Here is a 19,714-nt window from a genome sequence, read left to right as displayed (position 1 = left end):
TGCTCATGCTCTTGGTCCAGAGATCACACCTTGAGAACTGCTGTAAAGCACAAAGCAGGCCCTGCTGGGGAAGGCAGGCTTGAAGAAATTCACAACTTGGGCCCCACCCCAGAGCTACTGAGTTAGACACCTCGGTTATGTTGTTATCAACCTGTCTGGGAACATGGGATGCCTTTCCATTTCTTTTCCATTTATTCAAAGCTACCCTTCATCCTTTAGAAATATTTTAAGGTTTTCCTCACACAAGTTTTGTAAGTTTCCTGTATTTCTAGGCATTCTTCTTTTCTACTGTAGTCAATGGTTTCTTTTTCCCATGATATCTTCTAAGTTGTGCTTAGTTGAATACATGCAAGAGCTATTTCTTTATGCATATTATGATTTTATTCTCTGTAGAGCTCTTCAGAATTAGAAAATAACCATTTTGCTACCCCTAAGGACATAATGGATCTACACCAGAAATAATGAATTCTAAACTCCTAGGGGAAAGCACGGTGGGATGAGGACCATGCCACTTGAAGCCACTCATGTTCCTTAGCATCGCTAAAAGTGGGACAGCCAGAGATTCTGTGCCTCCTTGTGCTGCACGGTGCAAGAGTAAGTCCACAGGATCATCTGTCAGATGTTGTTTCCTGAAAAATTTAGTCTGAATCTAATCAAGTATTTAGATCCAATTACTACTTTATAGGAAAAACAGGCCAAAGAAAACAAGTTAATGAGGAAGCAACCAAGTAAATCGACAAAACAGGACATTCTATTTGACGCATGACACAGTTTCTACAGACCAATGGCATGAAAAAAGGGGGAAAAAGGAGAAAAAAGAGACATTACAGCCAGAAGAAACATATGAGCTGTATCTGTAACCTGTTTCAAACAGCCAACTATAACAGGATATCTTTGCGATATTTAGGGAAATATGAATGAGTATTAAATGGGTAGTAGATGATTTCAGGGAATTATTTATAATAATATTATAGATTAAACACATGTATGTAAAATACATACCATGTTATGTATAATGATAGCATGATGGTTTTATATTTTTTAAAAAGTCCTTACCAGTTACAGATGCATATTGAAATGTCTCTGTACAAGTTAACATAACTTTTAGGATTTTCTTTAAGGGCACCTGGGTGGCTCAGTTGGTTAGGTGTCTGCCTTCGGCTCAGGTCATGATCTCAGGGTCCCAGGATCAAGTCCCATGCTGGGCTCCCTGCTCTGCAGGGAGTCTGCTTCTCCCTCTGCTCCTCCTCCCACTCGTTCTCTCAATCTCTCTCTCTCTCTCTAATAAATAAATAAATAAAATCTTTAAAAAAAAAAAAGAATTTTCTTTAAAATTCAGCTCAGCTGAAAACTCAGCTCAGCTGGGTGGCTGAGTCAGTTAAGTGGCTGCCTGAGGCTCAGGTCATGATCTCAGGGTCCTGGGATTGAGCCCCGCGTCAGGCTTCTGCTCAGCGGGAAGTCTGCTTCTCCCTTTGCCCCTCCTGCTTGCCCCCCCTACTTGTGATCTCTCTCTCTCAGATAAATAAAAAAAATATTTTTATTTATTTTTTATTTATTTATTTTTTTAAAGATTTTATTTATTTATTTGAGAGAGAGAGAATGAGAGACAGAGAGCACGAGAGGGAAGAGGGTCAGAGGGAGAAGCAGACCACCCGCTGAGCAGGGAGCCCGATGTGGGACTCGATTCCGGGACTCCAGGATCACAACCTGAGCCGAAGGCAGTCCCTTAACCAACTGAGCCACCCAGGCGCCCAAAAAAATATTTTTAAAAATAAAATATTGCAGCACAAAAAAAGGGGGGTAGCTGAAAGATGAAACAAGGACTATTTAGCTGGTTCACACTTTCTCTACTTGAGCGTATTTTAAGTGTTAACTCTGTTTTCTTTTGTTACCGGTTGTTACTGAGGAAAAATCCAGTGCCATCCTAATTTATTTCTAACATGATGTTTTTGCCTATATTTTCACATGAAACAAGATGAAACAAGATTGGCCTCTTCTCTACTTGAAGGACTGCTGAGCTGGTTCACACTTTCTCTACTTGAGTGATTACTCTGTTTTCCTTTGTTGCTGGATGTTACTGAGGAAAAATCCAGTGCCATCCTGATTTATTTCTAACATCATGTTTTTGCCTGTATTTTCACATCTTTTTTTTTTAAATTTTACTATTTATTTGAGAGCAAGGGTGCAAGAGAGCACGAGTGGGGGTGGGGGGTAGGAGCAGAGGGAGAGGGAGAAGCAGACTAGCCACTAGTGCTGAGCTCGATCCTAGGACCCTGAGATCATGACCTGAGTCGAAGGCAGACACTTACCAGACTGAGCCTCCCAGGCGCCCCTCAAATAATATTTCCACTGTTCAGTTGGTTAAGGTTGAGTTACGCAAAAAGAACACTTGTGCAGCTGTAAGAGAGATCATATTCTAAATTTTGTTCTTCCACCAAGGAGGGAAGGCAGAATTAATGTTTATTGACAACCTATTATGCGATGGATACTTTACATATGGTTTATATTTAAAATTTCCCAAGCATACTCAGGGGGGAGGAGGGATTACTGTTTCTATTTTTATGAAGAACACTGAAGTTCAAAAAGGTCAAGGTTAAGCCACTGGTAAGAGAATAGAGCTTAAATTTGGACCTGGATTTGTCTGATCTCTTAACTTCTACCACAGAAATGCTGTCTCATGTTGGTGTATTCTCAAGTAATTATTTAACCTTTAAAAGCATGTTTTCTCATTGGTAAAATCAGAATGTTGGATTAATCCATCTCCGAATTTCAGCTCTATCATCCTAAATCTTACAGCCAGTAGCACCTGAATTCCATCAATGGGCTTCTTGGTGTACTCCTGGGAATTCATGTCTAGCTCGGAGGTTCCTGGCCTCTTTCCCATTCGGCACAGCTCTTCCACCTTGGGTTTCTAAATTATTTGGGATAGCTATACCCAAACCATGCTGCTAGTTCCCTGTATCAATAAGGTCAACTTCCTACTATTTCCTTCGATAAAAATGATACTTGATAAAGAAGGGATCTTCAGCACTGGGAAGTTCACAAAAGATTTGGAGTAGTCTCCAGACTTTAATTTTTACATCGTTCGAGCTCATCTTTCTGTCTGTCCATATGACTAGCCATCTTTTTACAGTTTCAGATTTCCTGACCCTACAGCCGCACCCATGCTAGAGAAAAATCTTTAAAAGTTTTAAATTATAATGAAAACTGAGATGAAAATGGGGGAAATGAATTAATTATTTTATCTAATCACATTCTCTAGATCATCTCCAGGAATAAGATTAAGCAAGAAAAGTATGACCTCCGGTGATATGAGTAATTCTGTTTAAGAGTGATACCACAAAATATATACATCTCTGGGCAGAATACATAACCCATGAAACAGTTACTAGTTGCACTATAACAACATTTTATTCCTAGATTTTAACATGGACGGATGTACGTCTGCATTAATAATGATTACTGATGGTATCAACAGAACAAGATTCTCTCAGGGGTTTTTTTGGTATTTGAATCATGGAAGGAAACATGAGGGATAGTAATTAGTGTTTTAAAAAAGTTTGCTTCCTTAAACACCTCGCTAACTATGAGTGGGTCTCACTGACCCTGTACAGGAAATAAGCAGTTAAAGAAACATATAGTCACAAACCGGTGTTTGATGATTTTCTATCTTCTTTGGAGTGAATGTCCTAGAAGACCAAGCTTCTCTTCCTACCTCCTTCCCAAGAGATAAGCTAGTCATCGCAACCACTGCTGGGGTGGGCTTTGTTTCAATCGAGACTATCCACTTTCTTTCCAATGATATTTTATTTTATTTGAAACACGTAAAAGAGATAAAAGGAGAGGTCACTCTGGAAGAATTGGGACTGAGGATCTGGAGGAGAGGCAGCCCTCACATACCGCCCCCTGCCTTTCCAGCAATCACCCTACAACACCAACCAAGGAACACAGTTTGCAAACTCTTGCTTTAAAGCAGAGGAGGCCCATGAAGATCATTTGGGGAGCATCTTATTTCCAGAGACCGTCACTCAATTGTAAAAGTAGGGCCTGGGCATCTGGATTTTTTTTTTTTTTTTTTTAAAGCTTTAGGTGATTCTGTGGAGCAATAAGAATTGAGAACCATTACCCTGGAGCATCAGCATCACTGAGAGGTCAGGGCAAGTCTGAACAAAATCTTGCTTCTGACATGCACTAAGAACACTGAGCAGGGAGGCCCCAGAGTGTGGCTGTCTTCCTGATGTGTCTCTGAACCCTTAGGCCCAGTCGGACCTTGCTTCAGCGTTTGGGGTTTGGTTCCCCCAGAGTATTCCTTCGGCCGTTTTCATCTCCTGGGAAGGAATTTCTTTGTAAATAGTCACAGTGACGAAATGGTCCCAACCCTATTGCTATTTTCAATGCACACACTCGGGTTTGTTTCATAAGTCAGGCTTTCATGAATCTCATCCAAATGAGTTAAGAGACAGAAATAAAACTGAGACTCTCCAACGGAAAGTTAGGGCAGCCTAGATTTTCATGTGCTGACATATCTGGAACATTGAAGACTCTCACCTGGGGCATCTTTGGTAAGAGTGCCAAGGAGATAAGATGCTAGATAAAGCCAGATGTCCTGTGAGACCTGATCATACACAGAAAACTGGAAGATGGACATTTGTAGGTAAGGGGGGGCGTTATAACTTGCAGAATTTACTGACCAATTGAGCCTTAAGAGACACTTCTCTGTGACTAAAGGAAAAATAATATTACACAAGTGTTGTCATAGTAAGAGCTTATGGGTAATTTTCCTGCAGGTGCCTTGCTTTCATTCTGGAACTCGGCCGTGAGTAACTGATGTGGTCTGCTGGCTTGGGCCTAAGCAGTCCACAGACTCCCCAGACCTTGTAGCTATGCACACATGCTTTTCCACAAAAGAAATCTTCCTACACTTTTCTTCTCTCACCCCTCCCAGAGGTACAAAGGGGAATAGGTCAAGTATGTGTGGGTGTTTATGTAAGGAAACTCTTGCCTACTCAGAGGGGGGAATTAAGCCTAAACGGTTATACTCCTTTAAACAAGTGTCTTATTTTTAATAATCCATCTGCTATACTTCTGGCCCCAATAGAAAGATTTCTCAAAATACTCGACGAGTTCCTTTTGCTGTTAATATTCATCATTTTTTAAATATGGAGAACTTTATGACTATAAAGGTTTTTCTTTCCATTTAATTTTTTCCACTCCCTTCTTCCCTGCTCAAATATGTTACTAAATCAGAAAATGGCCTGACATTCAGCTCGCTGTGTGGCCAGCCTTCTCTGGAATGCTGTGTGGCACTGGACTGTGACTTCCATGGAATTCAACCCTGTTTATCAAGGGCTCTCACTTATTTTAATATCAGCTGTTGGAAAAAGTAGAAAAAATAAAGCAATTCAATAGGCCCCCTAACACTACATTGTGAGTTAGCCTTTGGAAAATAGTAATTAATAGCAAAAGAAGATGTACTGTCTAGGCTTAATCTGATTAGCTTCCATTGTTGGGGGAGGGAAGAAAGGAAGTGTAATCCTAGGAGGGCATTGAGGGCGAGGCCCCACAGTGACCTCCCCCTGGGATCCAGCCCCATCTGCACCGCAGGGCAGGGTAGGGGCAGGGGGGAGCAGAGCTGTCTGTGACCTGGTTTCCAGTTGCACCGCATCACCTGTGAACATTCACGCACCACTTCCCTCCAGACCTTTGGATTAATGGCTGAGCCTTTCACTGGTTTTCTCCCCACCCATTCAGCTCCCCACACAGGTCACATGGTGAGGACTGCCTGGCTCCCAAATCCCACCTAGACTCTGAAGACCCTACTGTTCTAATACCTCAATTTCCCACTTCAATCTTCTGGGTGGGGGTGGGAGGCACATACAATAATGGCCACATTCTCAAACATCCATTTACAGATTATTCTAGTACAAAACAGTGGCAAGACACCTAAATGTTTTAGGATGGTGGTGTGTGTGTGTCGGGGGAGGGGGTGGATCTTTGAACTAACAGATACAACTGTTGGCTATCTGATGTAGGTGAAGTGGTTAACCACCCTGTACCCTCTCCCCGCTTCTCACCCAGAATTATCTGGATTGCCTGAGTGGAAGTTTCCCTCCATTAGCATCTGTGTGGGGAGCACAGAGCCTCCTCTGTGTCCTGGAAGGCAGAAGGCTGAGCCAGGGCCTATCATCTGGTGATGCCGAGGGTGGGGCAGGGGCAGTGAGATGCTCCCAGCCCTGATGAGATTAGTCACCTTTTGAGAGGATCATCAACAAAGACCAGTCCTCCACCCTCAGGGGGAGATTTTAACAAAGAGCAGGGGTTGCCTAGAGATAAAAAGGTTCCAGGTTTCCCTCTATTCTGTGCCATTCAGGCTGCATTTCTTAGTCTATCCCTTCAAATAAATTGTGTGTAAGGAGGAGGAGGAGAGTGTGTGTGTGGATGGGTGGGTGGGTGGGGGTAGAATAAGGGAGGTAGGGGGGTCGGCATGGAGGTAACTTTAGAACTGAGATTTAAATTTTCATCCTGGTTAAAAAAAGAATATTCAAAGGGCAGAAAAAGGTCTCCCAATTTTGTGCACAGAATTAGGATGTGGACACAATTCAAGTGTCGTGCATTGTGCTGGGCGCATTACACTTAAGTTTACAAGCAGAATTGTGAAATATGATGTCATTTAGGAAAATTATTCCTTTTAAACATGTACATTATTTAGAAAATGAAGGAAGAAAAATATAATCAGAAAAAAAGAAAGGAGGGACACCTGAGTGGCTCAGTTTGTTAAGTGTCTGACTCTTGATTTTCGGCTCAGGTCACGATGTCAGGGTCGTGAGATGGAGCCTTGCATCAAGTTCCACGCTCAGCAGGGTGTCTGCTTGGGATTCTCTCTCTCTCTCTGCAGCCCCCTCCCTCCATGCACACTCTCTCTTTCTAAAGTAAATCTTTAAAAAAATTAAAAAAAGAAAGGAGGGAAAGTAAAATACAGGAACATAAGGAACAAAACCTGTTTGTTTTGTTTCTAAGAGAAAGAAAAAAACCTAAGATATGCTGATGTCTCTGTCTTGAAAGGCCTGGCTCAGGTTCATTTCACCTGGGCAGTTTTCCTATTCACATAAAAAAATCAGGTCATCTCTGGTAACATTCTCTGAAAAAAACAGAGAATGCCAAGAGAAGGGATTGAAAAAGATTTCGAAAAAGAAACAAAAGCAAAAAACCCATGGGATTAGAGGACCAGAACAAACCTTTATGATTGGTTTCTTTATAAGAAATTCGAAAGAAAACCCAGTGCTGTCTGTTGTAGCACAACGGAATTTTTCTCAGGAGAATCTGACTATCTCCCTCCCACGGAAACATCCCTCCGAGTTTACTGTTCTGAGAAATGTCTGCCCCACCCTTAGCTAGTGGGCTAAAATATTTATTTCCAACAAATAATGTGGTTTGGCTTGGATTGCTTCCCAGAGGAAGCATTTTTTTTTTTTTTTTTAAGTTTTCTTACTTGATTATTACCTGCAAAACACATAGTAAGGCCAATTCTTTTGATTTCAATACCTTATACTTAACATGCTACGTGGAGCCTGCTCCACTCTTCTCCACAGGAATTCTAGCCTCTGGAACAAAGGAAAACACACTCCAGCATCAGTAAGACAAATAACATGAGTGGAGGATTCATAAGTAAAGAAGATTCATAAATAATTTCCTGGACAGGAAGAACAAGGTCTTTGCTAATTGCTTTGCCCCGTTGTGGGAGATCTCAGAATGTTTTTCATACACAAATCCCCTTCTTGGGGGGCTCCCTGTGATGGCCAGGCTCTGTGTCTCATTCCACTGCCATTCTGACCATAGATAATGGACTAGGATGGGCACTTGAGAGCCTGGGCAGTCAGTCCACAGCTTGGCTATGGGCCAGAAGACGTGTGGCTTGGAAGCTCTACCACAGAGGGCAAGTGATTGACTGGGCAGGTTAGAGGCTTTTTTTGGGACTTTGAATATGAGACACAGAGAGTCACAGAAGACAAAAGAAACCCAGAAAGAAGAGAGTAAAGGAGAGTAAGCAGAAGTCCTGAGGCGGCAGAGTCATGGGTGTGGCGAGAAGATAAAGAATAGGAAGATGTCAGCAGGGAGTTGCAAGAGCAAAACAAGCAGATGATAGTTGAGTCACCAAAATGACAAGGACTGAAGCAAGGAACCTTAGATGCTTGCTCTTGACATGACAGGGTAGACTGAGGGATTTCCTGATTTCTGCTCTGCCATGAGGCCTAGCTCTTGTGTCCCAGAACATCCTTACCATCAACCACTATCACCTAACATAACCCACCAGCCAGCAGTGTAAAGGAATCTACCCAACACAATTTGGCTCCATGATGAATTTTTGAGTGGGTGGGTGGGGTCAAATATTTTCTAAATATTTTCTAAAAAAAATATTTCAAATATTATCTAAAAAAAATGGAAATGGATTTATTTAATTGATCAATTTTATCTTTAATTAGCTTCTGTTAATAATGAAATCTTACTGTACATGGGTTTAGAAAGTATGAAATACATTTTTGTGCAACTAAGGAGATTTTTTTGGCTCCTAGGCTAGAGAAAGGTATAATTGTATTTTCTTATTTGCCCTTATAATAAACGGGAAGTGATAGAGGCCTGTTGAGTAAGTTCAGTGAAATGTAATAGCTAATGACTTGATTACCTATTTAATGCTTGCATTTTGTAATCGCAATTGACCCCAGTGTAGCAAGACCAAATTTCCCTCTTCTCCTGAAACTTTCTACACTCATATAAATAGTGGTGAAAAAAACCCCCGAATGTTTCAATAAAATTATCAAGATGAGTTCACTGTCCATTATTTAACGAGAATCAGCTCTTTTCCTGTCCAGGATCCTATTTCAGTTCAAACTGTGTTATTGCAGATCAGCTACTGTGAGCCACCAGATACTTTTGGAGCACTGGATTTCCAATGTAGTAAATACTGCTTGAAATAAGAGAGCTTCTGCAGGTGGTGGGAGCCAGGGAGGGAGGGGTAGGCAGGCTTTAATTTGGAGATGAATGTGGACCACTGCCCTCTCCCGGACAGAAGAGGATCAACAGTGTGTACTTGAGGGAAAAGATCTACAAATATTTTCCAAATTCACTCCGACAGTTTTTAATGAATGCCTACAACGTATTGGTTTGCCATGGCACTGTGGGCCAAACCCCAAGAATGTTTGAAATTATCCCTCCCTTTGAAAAACTTACAGACGGGACAGGGCGATGAAACTTCCCAGAAAAAAAGATAAATTCACTCTGGTGTCAAATCAAAGTAACTCAAGAAATTCTATATTATTTCCATTCTTTGTACAATATTTTGGCTGTAGTTAGATGGAGAACAGAAATATATACAAAAAAAAAAAAAGCTGGTCAACCGCAAATTTTTGGAAGATCAGCAGGCACAAACTCCAGTAAAATGCTATTTCACAGACAAACACATTAAGCTAAAATGCAGACTCACGTTGCTCTTTTTTTTCACAATAAAAATGTTCTCAGTAAGGGTAATAATCATGGGTTCCCTTATGTTTCCAAAGTTGTTCGGTCATGTTTGCTTAGTCATCGTGAGGGCAACTCCTGCCTGCTACAAAGAACACTGTTTCACCCTTCGGCACATTTCAGAAAACGGACCTGGTCCATTTCAAGCTTAGGAGCCCCTCCCCCAGATGGTGAATCTAAGCCCACTCTACCTTTCACTGGGCGGCCACTTAGGTGCGAACGTACCATGGTGCCTTCCTTTGGACTTCCAGGGAAGAGAGCACAGGTTATTAGCCAGTCCCGTTCTGAGGTTCGTGGCCCCTAATGTCACTGAATGGCACTTGGAACAGTAAGAAAATAGAGGAGATTTAATAGTCATGGGGAGAGAGAACAGATTTGGTTATAGAGAAATCCGTAAAGAGGCGGTGGTTGGATTTAATAAATGTCAGCGTTTAACAGAAAGTTTTTATTTCAGGGGCACCTGGGTGGCTCAGTCGTTAAGCGACTCCCTTCGGCTCAGGTCACGATCCCAGGGTCCTGGGATCGAGCCCTGCATCGGGCTCCCTGCTCCGCGGGAAGCCTGCTTCTCCCTCTCCCACTCCCCCTGCTTGTGTTCCCTCTCTCACTGTGTCTCTCTCCATCAAATTTAAAAAAAAAAGTTTTTATTTCAGAAGTTTGCAGATTAAAAAAGTGTGCTCTTTGGCCTGTTTGGCATCTTCATTTGCAGGAAGTTGACGCCACCCTGCTAAGAGAAGAATGCAGCTTCCTTCATCTCATCGCCCTTCCCCAGCCAGCTTGAGCTACCTGAGAGGTGAGAATAGTTCCTGTGTGGGCCAGCAGTTTGGATAGGGTCAAACACGAGACCACCGAAGTCAAAAAATGGCCATGGACATGTATGGGACGATCACACCGACTCAGGCCTTCTGTGCTGGTTGTCCGATGATGGCCTCTCAGCTCCAAACCTACTTACTCTTCATTGCCTTACTTGCGAGGCTGGATGTAGATCTTGCAAACATTTCTCCTTTGGCAGTAGAAGGTTCTGTGGTTACAGCAGGAGGACAGACTTCTCTTCCTGGCCCTGGGGTGCCTTTTCTTTGCTTACTCCTGCTGGAAATGGTGACTGGCCGGGCATGGGGCACCCAGCGTCACTCCCTTCTGAGTTCTGGCTCCCTTCCCGTGGTTCCCTCACTACCAGCCTTAGCCCACTTATACCCCTGTGGGGGGTTGCTGTTTACCAGTTTGGATCCATAATTCCGTACCCACCTATCTCAGCCTGACAACCCAGAGAACTTTTCCAGCATCCATGGGCTGCAATCACATGTCTCCAAAGACGTTTGAACCCCAGCCGTGGAAAGAGGGTCCCTCTTCAAACTGTGGTTCTTCTTTGGGTATTTTCTCTCAGCACTAGGATATTCCTTAGCACTTTTCTCCCTTTCTTAGTAGCTAGTCCATATAAATAGTTAATAATGCTTTCTATTAAACCTTCTTGATTGGAATGATTGTGTGGTTTCTGTCCCTTAATGGGGTCCTCACTGATCAACCTTCCAAGCCATGGCACACCCCTCTGAAAATGTCTAATAAAGTCAGATTCGGATGTCCTTGTAGAAGCATGAAGTCAGTGCTTCTGAGTACAAATCTGTATCAGAGATTGTAATTCTATGGCTGTGCAGCTGCCACCATTCTGAAATGACTCAGGAGTTTTAGGCTTCAAAATATGTGAATTACTTGTATCAATCCAGCCATGGTAGTTTTGTGCATTCAGATCAGAAGCAAGATAAAAGAAATAAGACCAGTATGATTTGCTGGAATCCTTCTGTGTAGCCTCAACTCTAATCTTAAATGGACCAATTTACTGAAATAAAAATGGTCATCCAGTTAAAAAATAACCCCTCTGCCATTCAAGTTCCTCTCTGGATTATATTCCTAAATCTTCTGCCCTCGAGTTTATGCTTCTGACATTCACCATTTAGATTTCCTCCCTGCTTTAGGCATCCTTACTTATATTGCCTCCTAAGAATACCTTTCAATTATTTCATTGATTTTATATCACTCACCAAAAAAAAAAAATCATTGCTCTCATTATATAATTAAGATAAAATTTCAGTTTATACTATTAAAAGGAAAAGATTGAATTTTTGCTTTTCAGAATTTCCAGGGATAATATATTGGGGTCCAATTTTTTTAACCTAAAGATCAGAATTTTGAGTTTCACAAGTCTTTTTATATTTTTTATATATCATATATTTTTCTCTAAAAATTTCATCTTACTGTGGCAACACCCCGATGTGATGTTTATACTGAAAAATTACACATTCCTTCTAACCCTTATAATGACACCATGATGACATTGACCTGATAGTAAAAACCTTTCCCAGCTTTGATGACAGAATTTGTGCTAAGCCAAGCAGCTGTAAACAGCACCAATAACTAGACGGTATGGATGCTCTGAGGGAGGCTTTGGAAACTACACCCATCACACTCAGCTCTTTATGATTATAGTTCCATGTCCAGATTTTGCCTAGGGAAAGCAAAGCCTGAAAATCAGAAAAACTGCAGCTGAAGGAGGTCCCCCCTGACAGATAGGGAAGCTGAGGTTCCGACAGGCTGCATGACTTGCTCAGGGTCACGCATTGGGAATGTGGCTGAGTAGGATGTGGACTCTTGCCTTAATCTCGACTACACTGGATTTGGTTAGATTATCACTTTGCAACGGATGAGGATCAGAGCTTCTTGTGTTTAAATTGCTTTTAAAAGGCGATGTTATAATATCTCTTGTCAAGCCTACCCTTTATGATCATCTTGACTTTAAAGGATTAAGTTTATCTCTAATTAGCTTCTCTTAATAATAAAACGTTTGTCATGGATGTGTTTGGAAACCATAAATATATTTTTGTGTAACTAAGGAAGTGGGTTTTAGACCTGAGACCAGAGTGAGGTATTTTCAACTTGCTTTTATAATAAACTGAAGGATCTATGCCTGTTAGATTATAGTTAAACTCTCCAGTGTTTCATTACTACAACTAAAAGCAGCTATGTTGACTCCACTGCAAATTCCACATTTTCAGTTTTCTCAGAACAGTAGTCATAACAGGAGAAAATCCTCAAAGATAAATTTTAATATCTCCTTTTTAAGATCTTATTTATTTATTTGACAGAGAGAGAGCACACAAGTAGGGGGAACAGCAGAGGGAGAAGGAGGCTCCCCGATGAACAGGGAACTTGATGTGGGGCTCGACCCCAGAACCCCAGGATCACGACCTGATCAGAAAGCAGTCGCTTAACCGACTGAGCCACCCAGGCGCCCCCACAGGTACATTTTAAAGAAACAATTACTTTTGGGAAAAACAGTGGAATACGATCAGAAAAATTAAATTCTCAGATGGCTTTTTTGACTATGTAACTGTGGTGACATCATCTTAAGACTCAATTATGTCATCAGTAAAATGAGGCTAATGATGGCTATCGTTTTTACTTCACAAGGGAAAAAATTAATAGGTGGCAATTACTTTGAGCTTTCCTAAAGAAAGGCGCTGTATTCCTAATAGTTTTTTAACATCATGTTATAATGCTGCTGACAATCTTTATAAATTATACATCTTATTTAAAATTTGAAGTACTTTGAGGCAATCAACACAAAAGTAGACTTGTATATGATAAAATTATATTTTAAAAATGGATATATTTTAATGTTGCAGGAATATGACTTTAGAATTAGCCTGTCATCTCTTTTGTATATGAAATATAAGGCCTGATTACAGACTTTTTTTGAGCAGATTTGGTCTCTGTCATGGGATTTCTCTTTACCACTAGATGGCGCAATCTGAGGTCCAAAGCTGTTCGAAGTGCAGCTACACAAGGATGATGACTGTGTTCTGTATGAGGGCACGGTCTGAGGCGGCAGCCAAACAAAAGTCACAAGGTTTGGGTTCTATTCTTGACCCTACCATGTTCCATGGGCAGCATGTGAGAACGGTGAATTTCCTCTGACCTTGCTCCATGCCCCCCTAAAATTGACTCTAACATTTGACACCTGCCTCCTCTCAGGAGAGTTTACAAGGATGAATGAGATAATGCTGCTGAAGGCCGGACCTTCTAATGAAAACTGCCAATTATAAGCAAAACATCAGTGGGTGAATATGTAACTAAGGTCTGCCCCTTCCCCTGTGTTAAAATGCTTCTGAGTTGGGTGACATCATTCCCACATGTAAAAGAACATTTTGCTCGAGAAGGGAAAATGATTAAGAGGGAGGAAATCTGGACTTTGAAGGGAAGTGCAAAGACCAGGAGACAACCCCTCTGCACAAGAGAAGGGTAAGAGTGACAAAATATTCTCTTCATTGCAAGAAGGAATCTTGCAAAGGAGTAGAAGTGGATTTTTTCCCAGTTTGTTGAGGACAGGAGGAGCAGATCAGAATTTCCATGACATGAGAAAAATAAAAAAAGATGTAAAAAGTTTAGAGGAGAGATATTTGGAAAGCGAATGTTCTTAGTTTCACATCAAACAGACCTGTTTCTTTTAAAATTTTTTAAAAATTGGAATCAGAACACTTAACATGAGATCTACCCTTTTAACACATTTACAGGTGTATAATATGTTATTGGTGACGACTGGTACTATGTTGTACCACAGACCTCTAAAGCTCATTCATCTTGTTTGACTGGAACTTTATGCTCATTGGTTAATAACTGCCCATTTCCTCCACCCGAAGCCATCCGTCCCCGCTTTGATTCTATGAATTTAATCATTTTAGATACCTCATCTAGGTGGAATCATGCAGTATTTATCTTTCTGTGTCTGGGTTCAACCATGTTGTTTCACATTACAGAATGTCCCCCTTTTTTTAAAGTATGTCACTGTATGTATATACTACATTTTCTTTATTCATCTTTCATTTGCCTTTTAGGTTGTTTCCACATCTTGGCTATTGTGCATAGTGCTACAATGAATATAGTGTGTTAATATCTCTTCAAGATCCTGATTTCAATTTTTTTGGATAAATACCCAGAAGTAGGATTGGTAGATCCTATGGTAATTCTATTTTTAATTTTTTGATGAACTTTCAAACCGTTTTCCATAGTGGATGTACCATTTTGAATTCCTACCAACAGTGTGCAAGGGTTCTAGTCTCTCCACATCTTCACCAAAACGTGTGTATGTGTCCCCAAGATTATGACCTGAGCTGAAACCAAGAGTCGGATGCTTCACTAACTGAGCCACCCAGGTGCCCCTGTTCTGTGAATTTTACAGTTTTGGGTCTTATGTTTACATTTTAATCCATTTGAGTTCATTTTTGTGTATGGTGTAAAGGTCTAATTCTATTCCTTTTGTATGTGGATAACCAGTTTTCCCAGCACCATTTATTGAAAAGACAATCCTTTCCCCATTGCCATGCTCAATGGTAAAAAATGGAAAACTTTTTCTCTAAGATCAAGAACAAGAAGGATGCTTCCTCTTTCCTCTCACTGTTTCTACTCAACATGGTACTAGAAGTCTTAGCTAGAGTAGTTAGTCAAGAAAAAGAAATAAAAGGCATATAAATTGGAAAGAAAAAAAGTAAAATTATTTCTCTTTTACAGATGATACAATCTTATATGTGGGAAACCCCTAAATACTCCACACAAAAAAACCTGTTAGAACTAAGAAGTGATTTCAGGAAAGTTGCAGCATACAAAATCAGTGGTGTTTCTATTTACTAACAACACACTATCCAGAAAGGAAATTAAGAAAACAATCCTATTCACAATAGGAGTGAAAAAGGATAAAAATACCGAGGAATAAACTTAAACAAGAAGGTGAAAGACTTGTATCTGAAAACTACAAAACATTGATGAAAGAAATTAAACAGAACACAAACAAATGGAATGACATTCAATGTTCATAGATTGGAAGATTAAATATTGTTAAAATGTCCATGTTACCCAAAGTGATCTACTAACTCAATGCAATCAATCTTCATCAAAACCCCAATGGCATTTTTACAGAAACAGAACACAACCATCTACATTTATATATTTCAAATATTTCCCGTTAAAACACCTAGTATTTTTCTAGCATTGCACATAACTTGGCTTAGTGAAAAATTATTTTATTTTTCAAACTACTGCTTCATTATTTTAGTTATATTCTGCAAATAGGGAAAGAGAATTTTTTAACCTGTTTAGTTGTGTGGTAAACTCACTACACTGAGACTAGAAGACCTGGATTTCAATTTCAACCACATTATTCATGAAATAATGAAATAATGAGAAATGAAATGAAATAATGAGAGTAATGGTAACAAGAATTGGGAAAATCTTTCATTTGGATTGTGTTTTTGAATGCATACTTTTTTGATATATACTAGTACTCAATTTTTATCATATTCTTTCTGGGACTCAGTTTTCTTATCTGGAAAATGGGAACAACTCCTACTCTGCTTACTTCACAGGGATACCGTAAGGGTAAAAGACAAAGAATATGTAAAACTGCATTTGGAGTCACAAAGCACTATGTAGAACAATTATTGCCACTCATGTGAAGAGTCAGTTTGGAAATAATAATATTAAGGATTAGGAGAGAAAAGAAGAATGAGACCAACTTAATAGGTCTGTTGTGAGAATCTGGAGGCAGTATACCTGAACCTTATAAATATCTGATACCCATGCATACTTGCCGGGTCTCCCCCAAATGAACGACACTGGGTTAATAACCGTAGACCAGCAGATTAGAGGGATTCTGGCTAAGGAGGCATTTCCCGATCTCATCTTCTACCTGAGTTATCTGAGCTGGTCTCAGGAGATTCCAAGTTGTCTCTGGTATATCAGAGCTGTGAAAGTTCTTAGAGCACATGCTTTTACAGGAAGCTTTATTTTTCTCTTGGGGAAACATTGCTCTGGGAATCAAATGGCCACAACAATATTCTCTGAGACAGCCAAAGACCACTTCCTCCGTGTGCTAAAGTGATTGTACAAAGAAACCGGTTTGGGACATCATGTTATGAGGTTGCCCTTATTACACTCCCTTTCTGTTTACCACCTCAAAACATTTTCCCGTGTGGGGCACACACTCCACACACACTGTGTGGTCAGAAAAATCTATAGATGCTTAAGTGCCTAAAAGCACTTATCTTGGTTCACAGTAGCTTTAATCCTGTGCTGAAATAAAATGCTTTTCAATCAGAATCTCTTAGCACCTAATAATGAATACAGCTAAAACCTACCCAATCAGAGCAGAAAGCCACAGAACTGAGGACAAATCAGAGATTTTCAAAACATCTTGAAAGAGCTAAAAACGCATTTACCTGGGCAATTACGTCTGTAATTTCTGAATAACTATGGCATCTTCTTACACAAGATCGAGCCAAAAAGTCTTCCACCAGCCGTGTTCCAATGCCATATCCCCTGTGATGAAGGAAAGAGTATGGTCTGAAAATAATATTTGAGTAGTGAACTCTAGCAGTGTTTAAGAATGGAGTCCTCTGTTTAGCACTTTGCATGGATAACAAAGTAAAGCAAATTTGACGAGTCTAATGGCTATTTGGCAGTAGGCTCTTTATTTGTCTTACAGATACAGAAACAGAGAGCATTTATCTGGGAAATATTAACTAGTTTCCTATGAGCAGAAAAGCCTGAGGAGGTAAGGCTGGCCCAAATTTGACAGTGTATATTAAAGCTAAGGGAGGTTGGTGTTCATAGCCTAATGTATCTTATTGGCAACTAACTTTGTCATCAGTAGCTGTTGATGGAAACAGAATGAGGATCTAGCTAGCTTGTCTACTATAGGTGTGGTACTTGGATGCTCATTCTTCTCTTAGCATAGTTATCATGGTAAAAGTACAGACATGGCCAGGATGGGCTCCAGAAGGAGAGGAAGAAGGGAAAAGAAAAATCAATTTTTGTTGTCAGTGTAGGTTTCTGCAGTTAAAACTCTGAAGTTTAGCGAAAAGAAAAAAAAGCGACATTCAGAAAATTCATTTTTCATTCTAGGGGAACTGAATCTATGGGACTTGGGAGAAAGTATTTGTATTATCCGTTAGCTTCACCCTACCACAAACGGACTGAGTAGTACCTGAAGTACAGTGTTGAAGGCATCTTACTGAGATGTCATAATACAGCCGAGTATGTGGCTGAGATGCTTGAGCAGACGCTTTCGACAAGACAGACCTAAGAACTTTCAATCTAGTTTAGCAAATATGACCTTAGTGGTGGAAATAAAAAGAAAAAATTTAACATAAGCTACATAAAATGATGTATATTCTGGAAATGCTGTATCACATGTTTAAGTATGACCTAAGGTAAAATAGGTTAAGCAGCCCTCACTATTACAGACATTTTATCTTAGGAAGTACTCCTGACTAATGAAGAGGAAATGAAAAAAAAAAGTTATATGAACCAAAATAAACAGAGGACAATGAAAAAGAACTTTCTAGTAGGAAAAGAATAAGCTTAGAAAGGGAGGAAACTAGGGTTCACAAAAAACCTTTCAAGCTTTCCTTTATATTGTCTTTTTTCTGTTTTCCAACTAAAAACACAATCAACCCTTTTTAAAAGCCCTACAATGCTCAACTAGGCTAAATTTCCCTTTCAACCTTTCTAACTAAATCTTCTAATTAGTACAAGCTTTCTAGTCATTGCCCAGTTAGAGAGTCCTTTTCAGGATCCATAATTAAGAGGCTCAAAAAATGTTGACAGATATTTTATTATTGAGCAATAATCTGATGATCATATAATTATTCTGAGAAAATTAAAGGTTGAATTTGTGCAGAGGGAATCTCCATTAATAAAGACAAGGAGAATGAACTATGTTTTAAAAGGAAAGGGTGGGCACTGTGAATTGTGCAAGACTGTTGAATCACAGATCTGTACCTCTGAAACAAATAATACATTATATGTTTAAAAAAAAAAAAGAAGAAGATAGCAGGAGGGGAAGAATGAAGGGGGGAAATCGGAGGGGGAGATGAACCATGAGAGACTATGGACTCTGAGAAACAAACTGAGGGTTCTAGAGGGGAGGGGGGTGGGAGGATGGGTTAGCCTGGTGGTGGGTATTGAGGAGGGCACATTCTGCATGGAGCACTGGGTGCTATATGCGAATAATGAATCATTGAACAGTACATCAAAAACTAATGATGTAATGTATGGTGATGAACATAATATAATAAAAAAAAAGGAAAGGGTGGGTTTCTCCCTTTAATATATTTTTAAGTAAAGCATAGCAATGGTAAAAGCATTCAAACAATAAAAACACTACATAGAAAAAAGTAAATCTCTCTTCTATGGGTAATCCCCTGTCTCCAAGTTCTCTCAGGCAACTGCCATTAGCAATTTTTGGCATATCCCTCCAAAGATGGTCTATACTTACATAAACATATGTTTATATTAGAAGGAGTTATCTTAGAACAAAAGACTGCTGAAAAGAATCAAATTTGATGATCCATAACATTGTTAAAAAAACAATGTTTTACCATACTTTTGCTTACAGGTGACTAGCAAAGAAATGATTTTGAACTAAAAAGAATATGTTCCATGCTTGATTTTCATAGAAAAAAGTTTCCTTCCTCTTACTTTATGCTTTACACAACCCAAATGGCCATTGTCAGAAATGATGTTCAGCTTTAAAACGTGATTCACTGAAATCATAGAAGAGCCCGTGAAGTAGGGCAAAGTCATTAGAAGTGGACAAAATTCAGAGGATATTAACAATATACATTCCATGAGAATAAAAGACTTCTACTTACATTTTATCTAAATATTTGTTCACATCTTCATCTTTTTCATAATCTTTACACAGTTGGGCAACCAGAGCTCCATAGGTGAGGACAAAGAGATCTTTGTTCTAGAGAAAAAAGGGTTAGTTTTACTTTATAGGCAAAGCTATGGACAATGTGCTACTCTATTTTTTTTTTTAACAAAATGTTCCAATTGCAAGCAGCCTTTGAGATCATCTGCTCATTTTTTCCCACCCTCCTACTAATTATTGCTGAGAACAAGCTGTACCTATATTTGGATCCATCGCTGATAAGAAAAGAGCTGTGAAATGGAATAAATTTCTTAACAGGAGAAATCTTTCTATGCATTTGCTAATAGTATATAGCTTGCAAGGTATTATCATGGGGCAAGGTTTTTAAAAAAATAATTGCTAATATAAATTTCCGTTGTTCTAGAATAGCCTTTGGTATCGGCTGACCATGTTTTCAGCTAGAAGGAATAATTGGTTGAGACTTCTCATGAGTTTGCACAATCC

At 39.8% G+C, this 19,714-nt stretch overlaps 1 protein-coding gene across 1 annotated transcript in view; it reads right to left on the bottom strand.

Annotated features, from left to right (window-relative positions):
* Positions 1–19,714, bottom strand: part of TRAPPC3L (trafficking protein particle complex subunit 3L) — a 36,376-nt gene that overhangs the window by 13,799 nt on the left and 2,863 nt on the right. Inside the window, exons 2-3 of the mRNA XM_021693323.1 lie at positions 19,209–19,306; positions 16,773–16,872 (exon numbers count right to left, since the gene is read on the bottom strand). Of these exons, the coding sequence (XP_021548998.1) occupies positions 16,773–16,872; positions 19,209–19,306 (198 nt within the window). The remainder of the gene's footprint in view (positions 1–16,772; positions 16,873–19,208; positions 19,307–19,714) is intronic.

This window comes from Neomonachus schauinslandi, chromosome 8 (genome assembly GCF_002201575.2).
Source record: "Neomonachus schauinslandi chromosome 8, ASM220157v2, whole genome shotgun sequence".
In the NCBI taxonomy this organism is placed as follows: Eukaryota; Metazoa; Chordata; class Mammalia; order Carnivora; family Phocidae; genus Neomonachus; species Neomonachus schauinslandi.
Note: the sequence above shows the minus strand (reverse complement) of the source record. Positions and strands in the feature narration are given on the sequence as shown.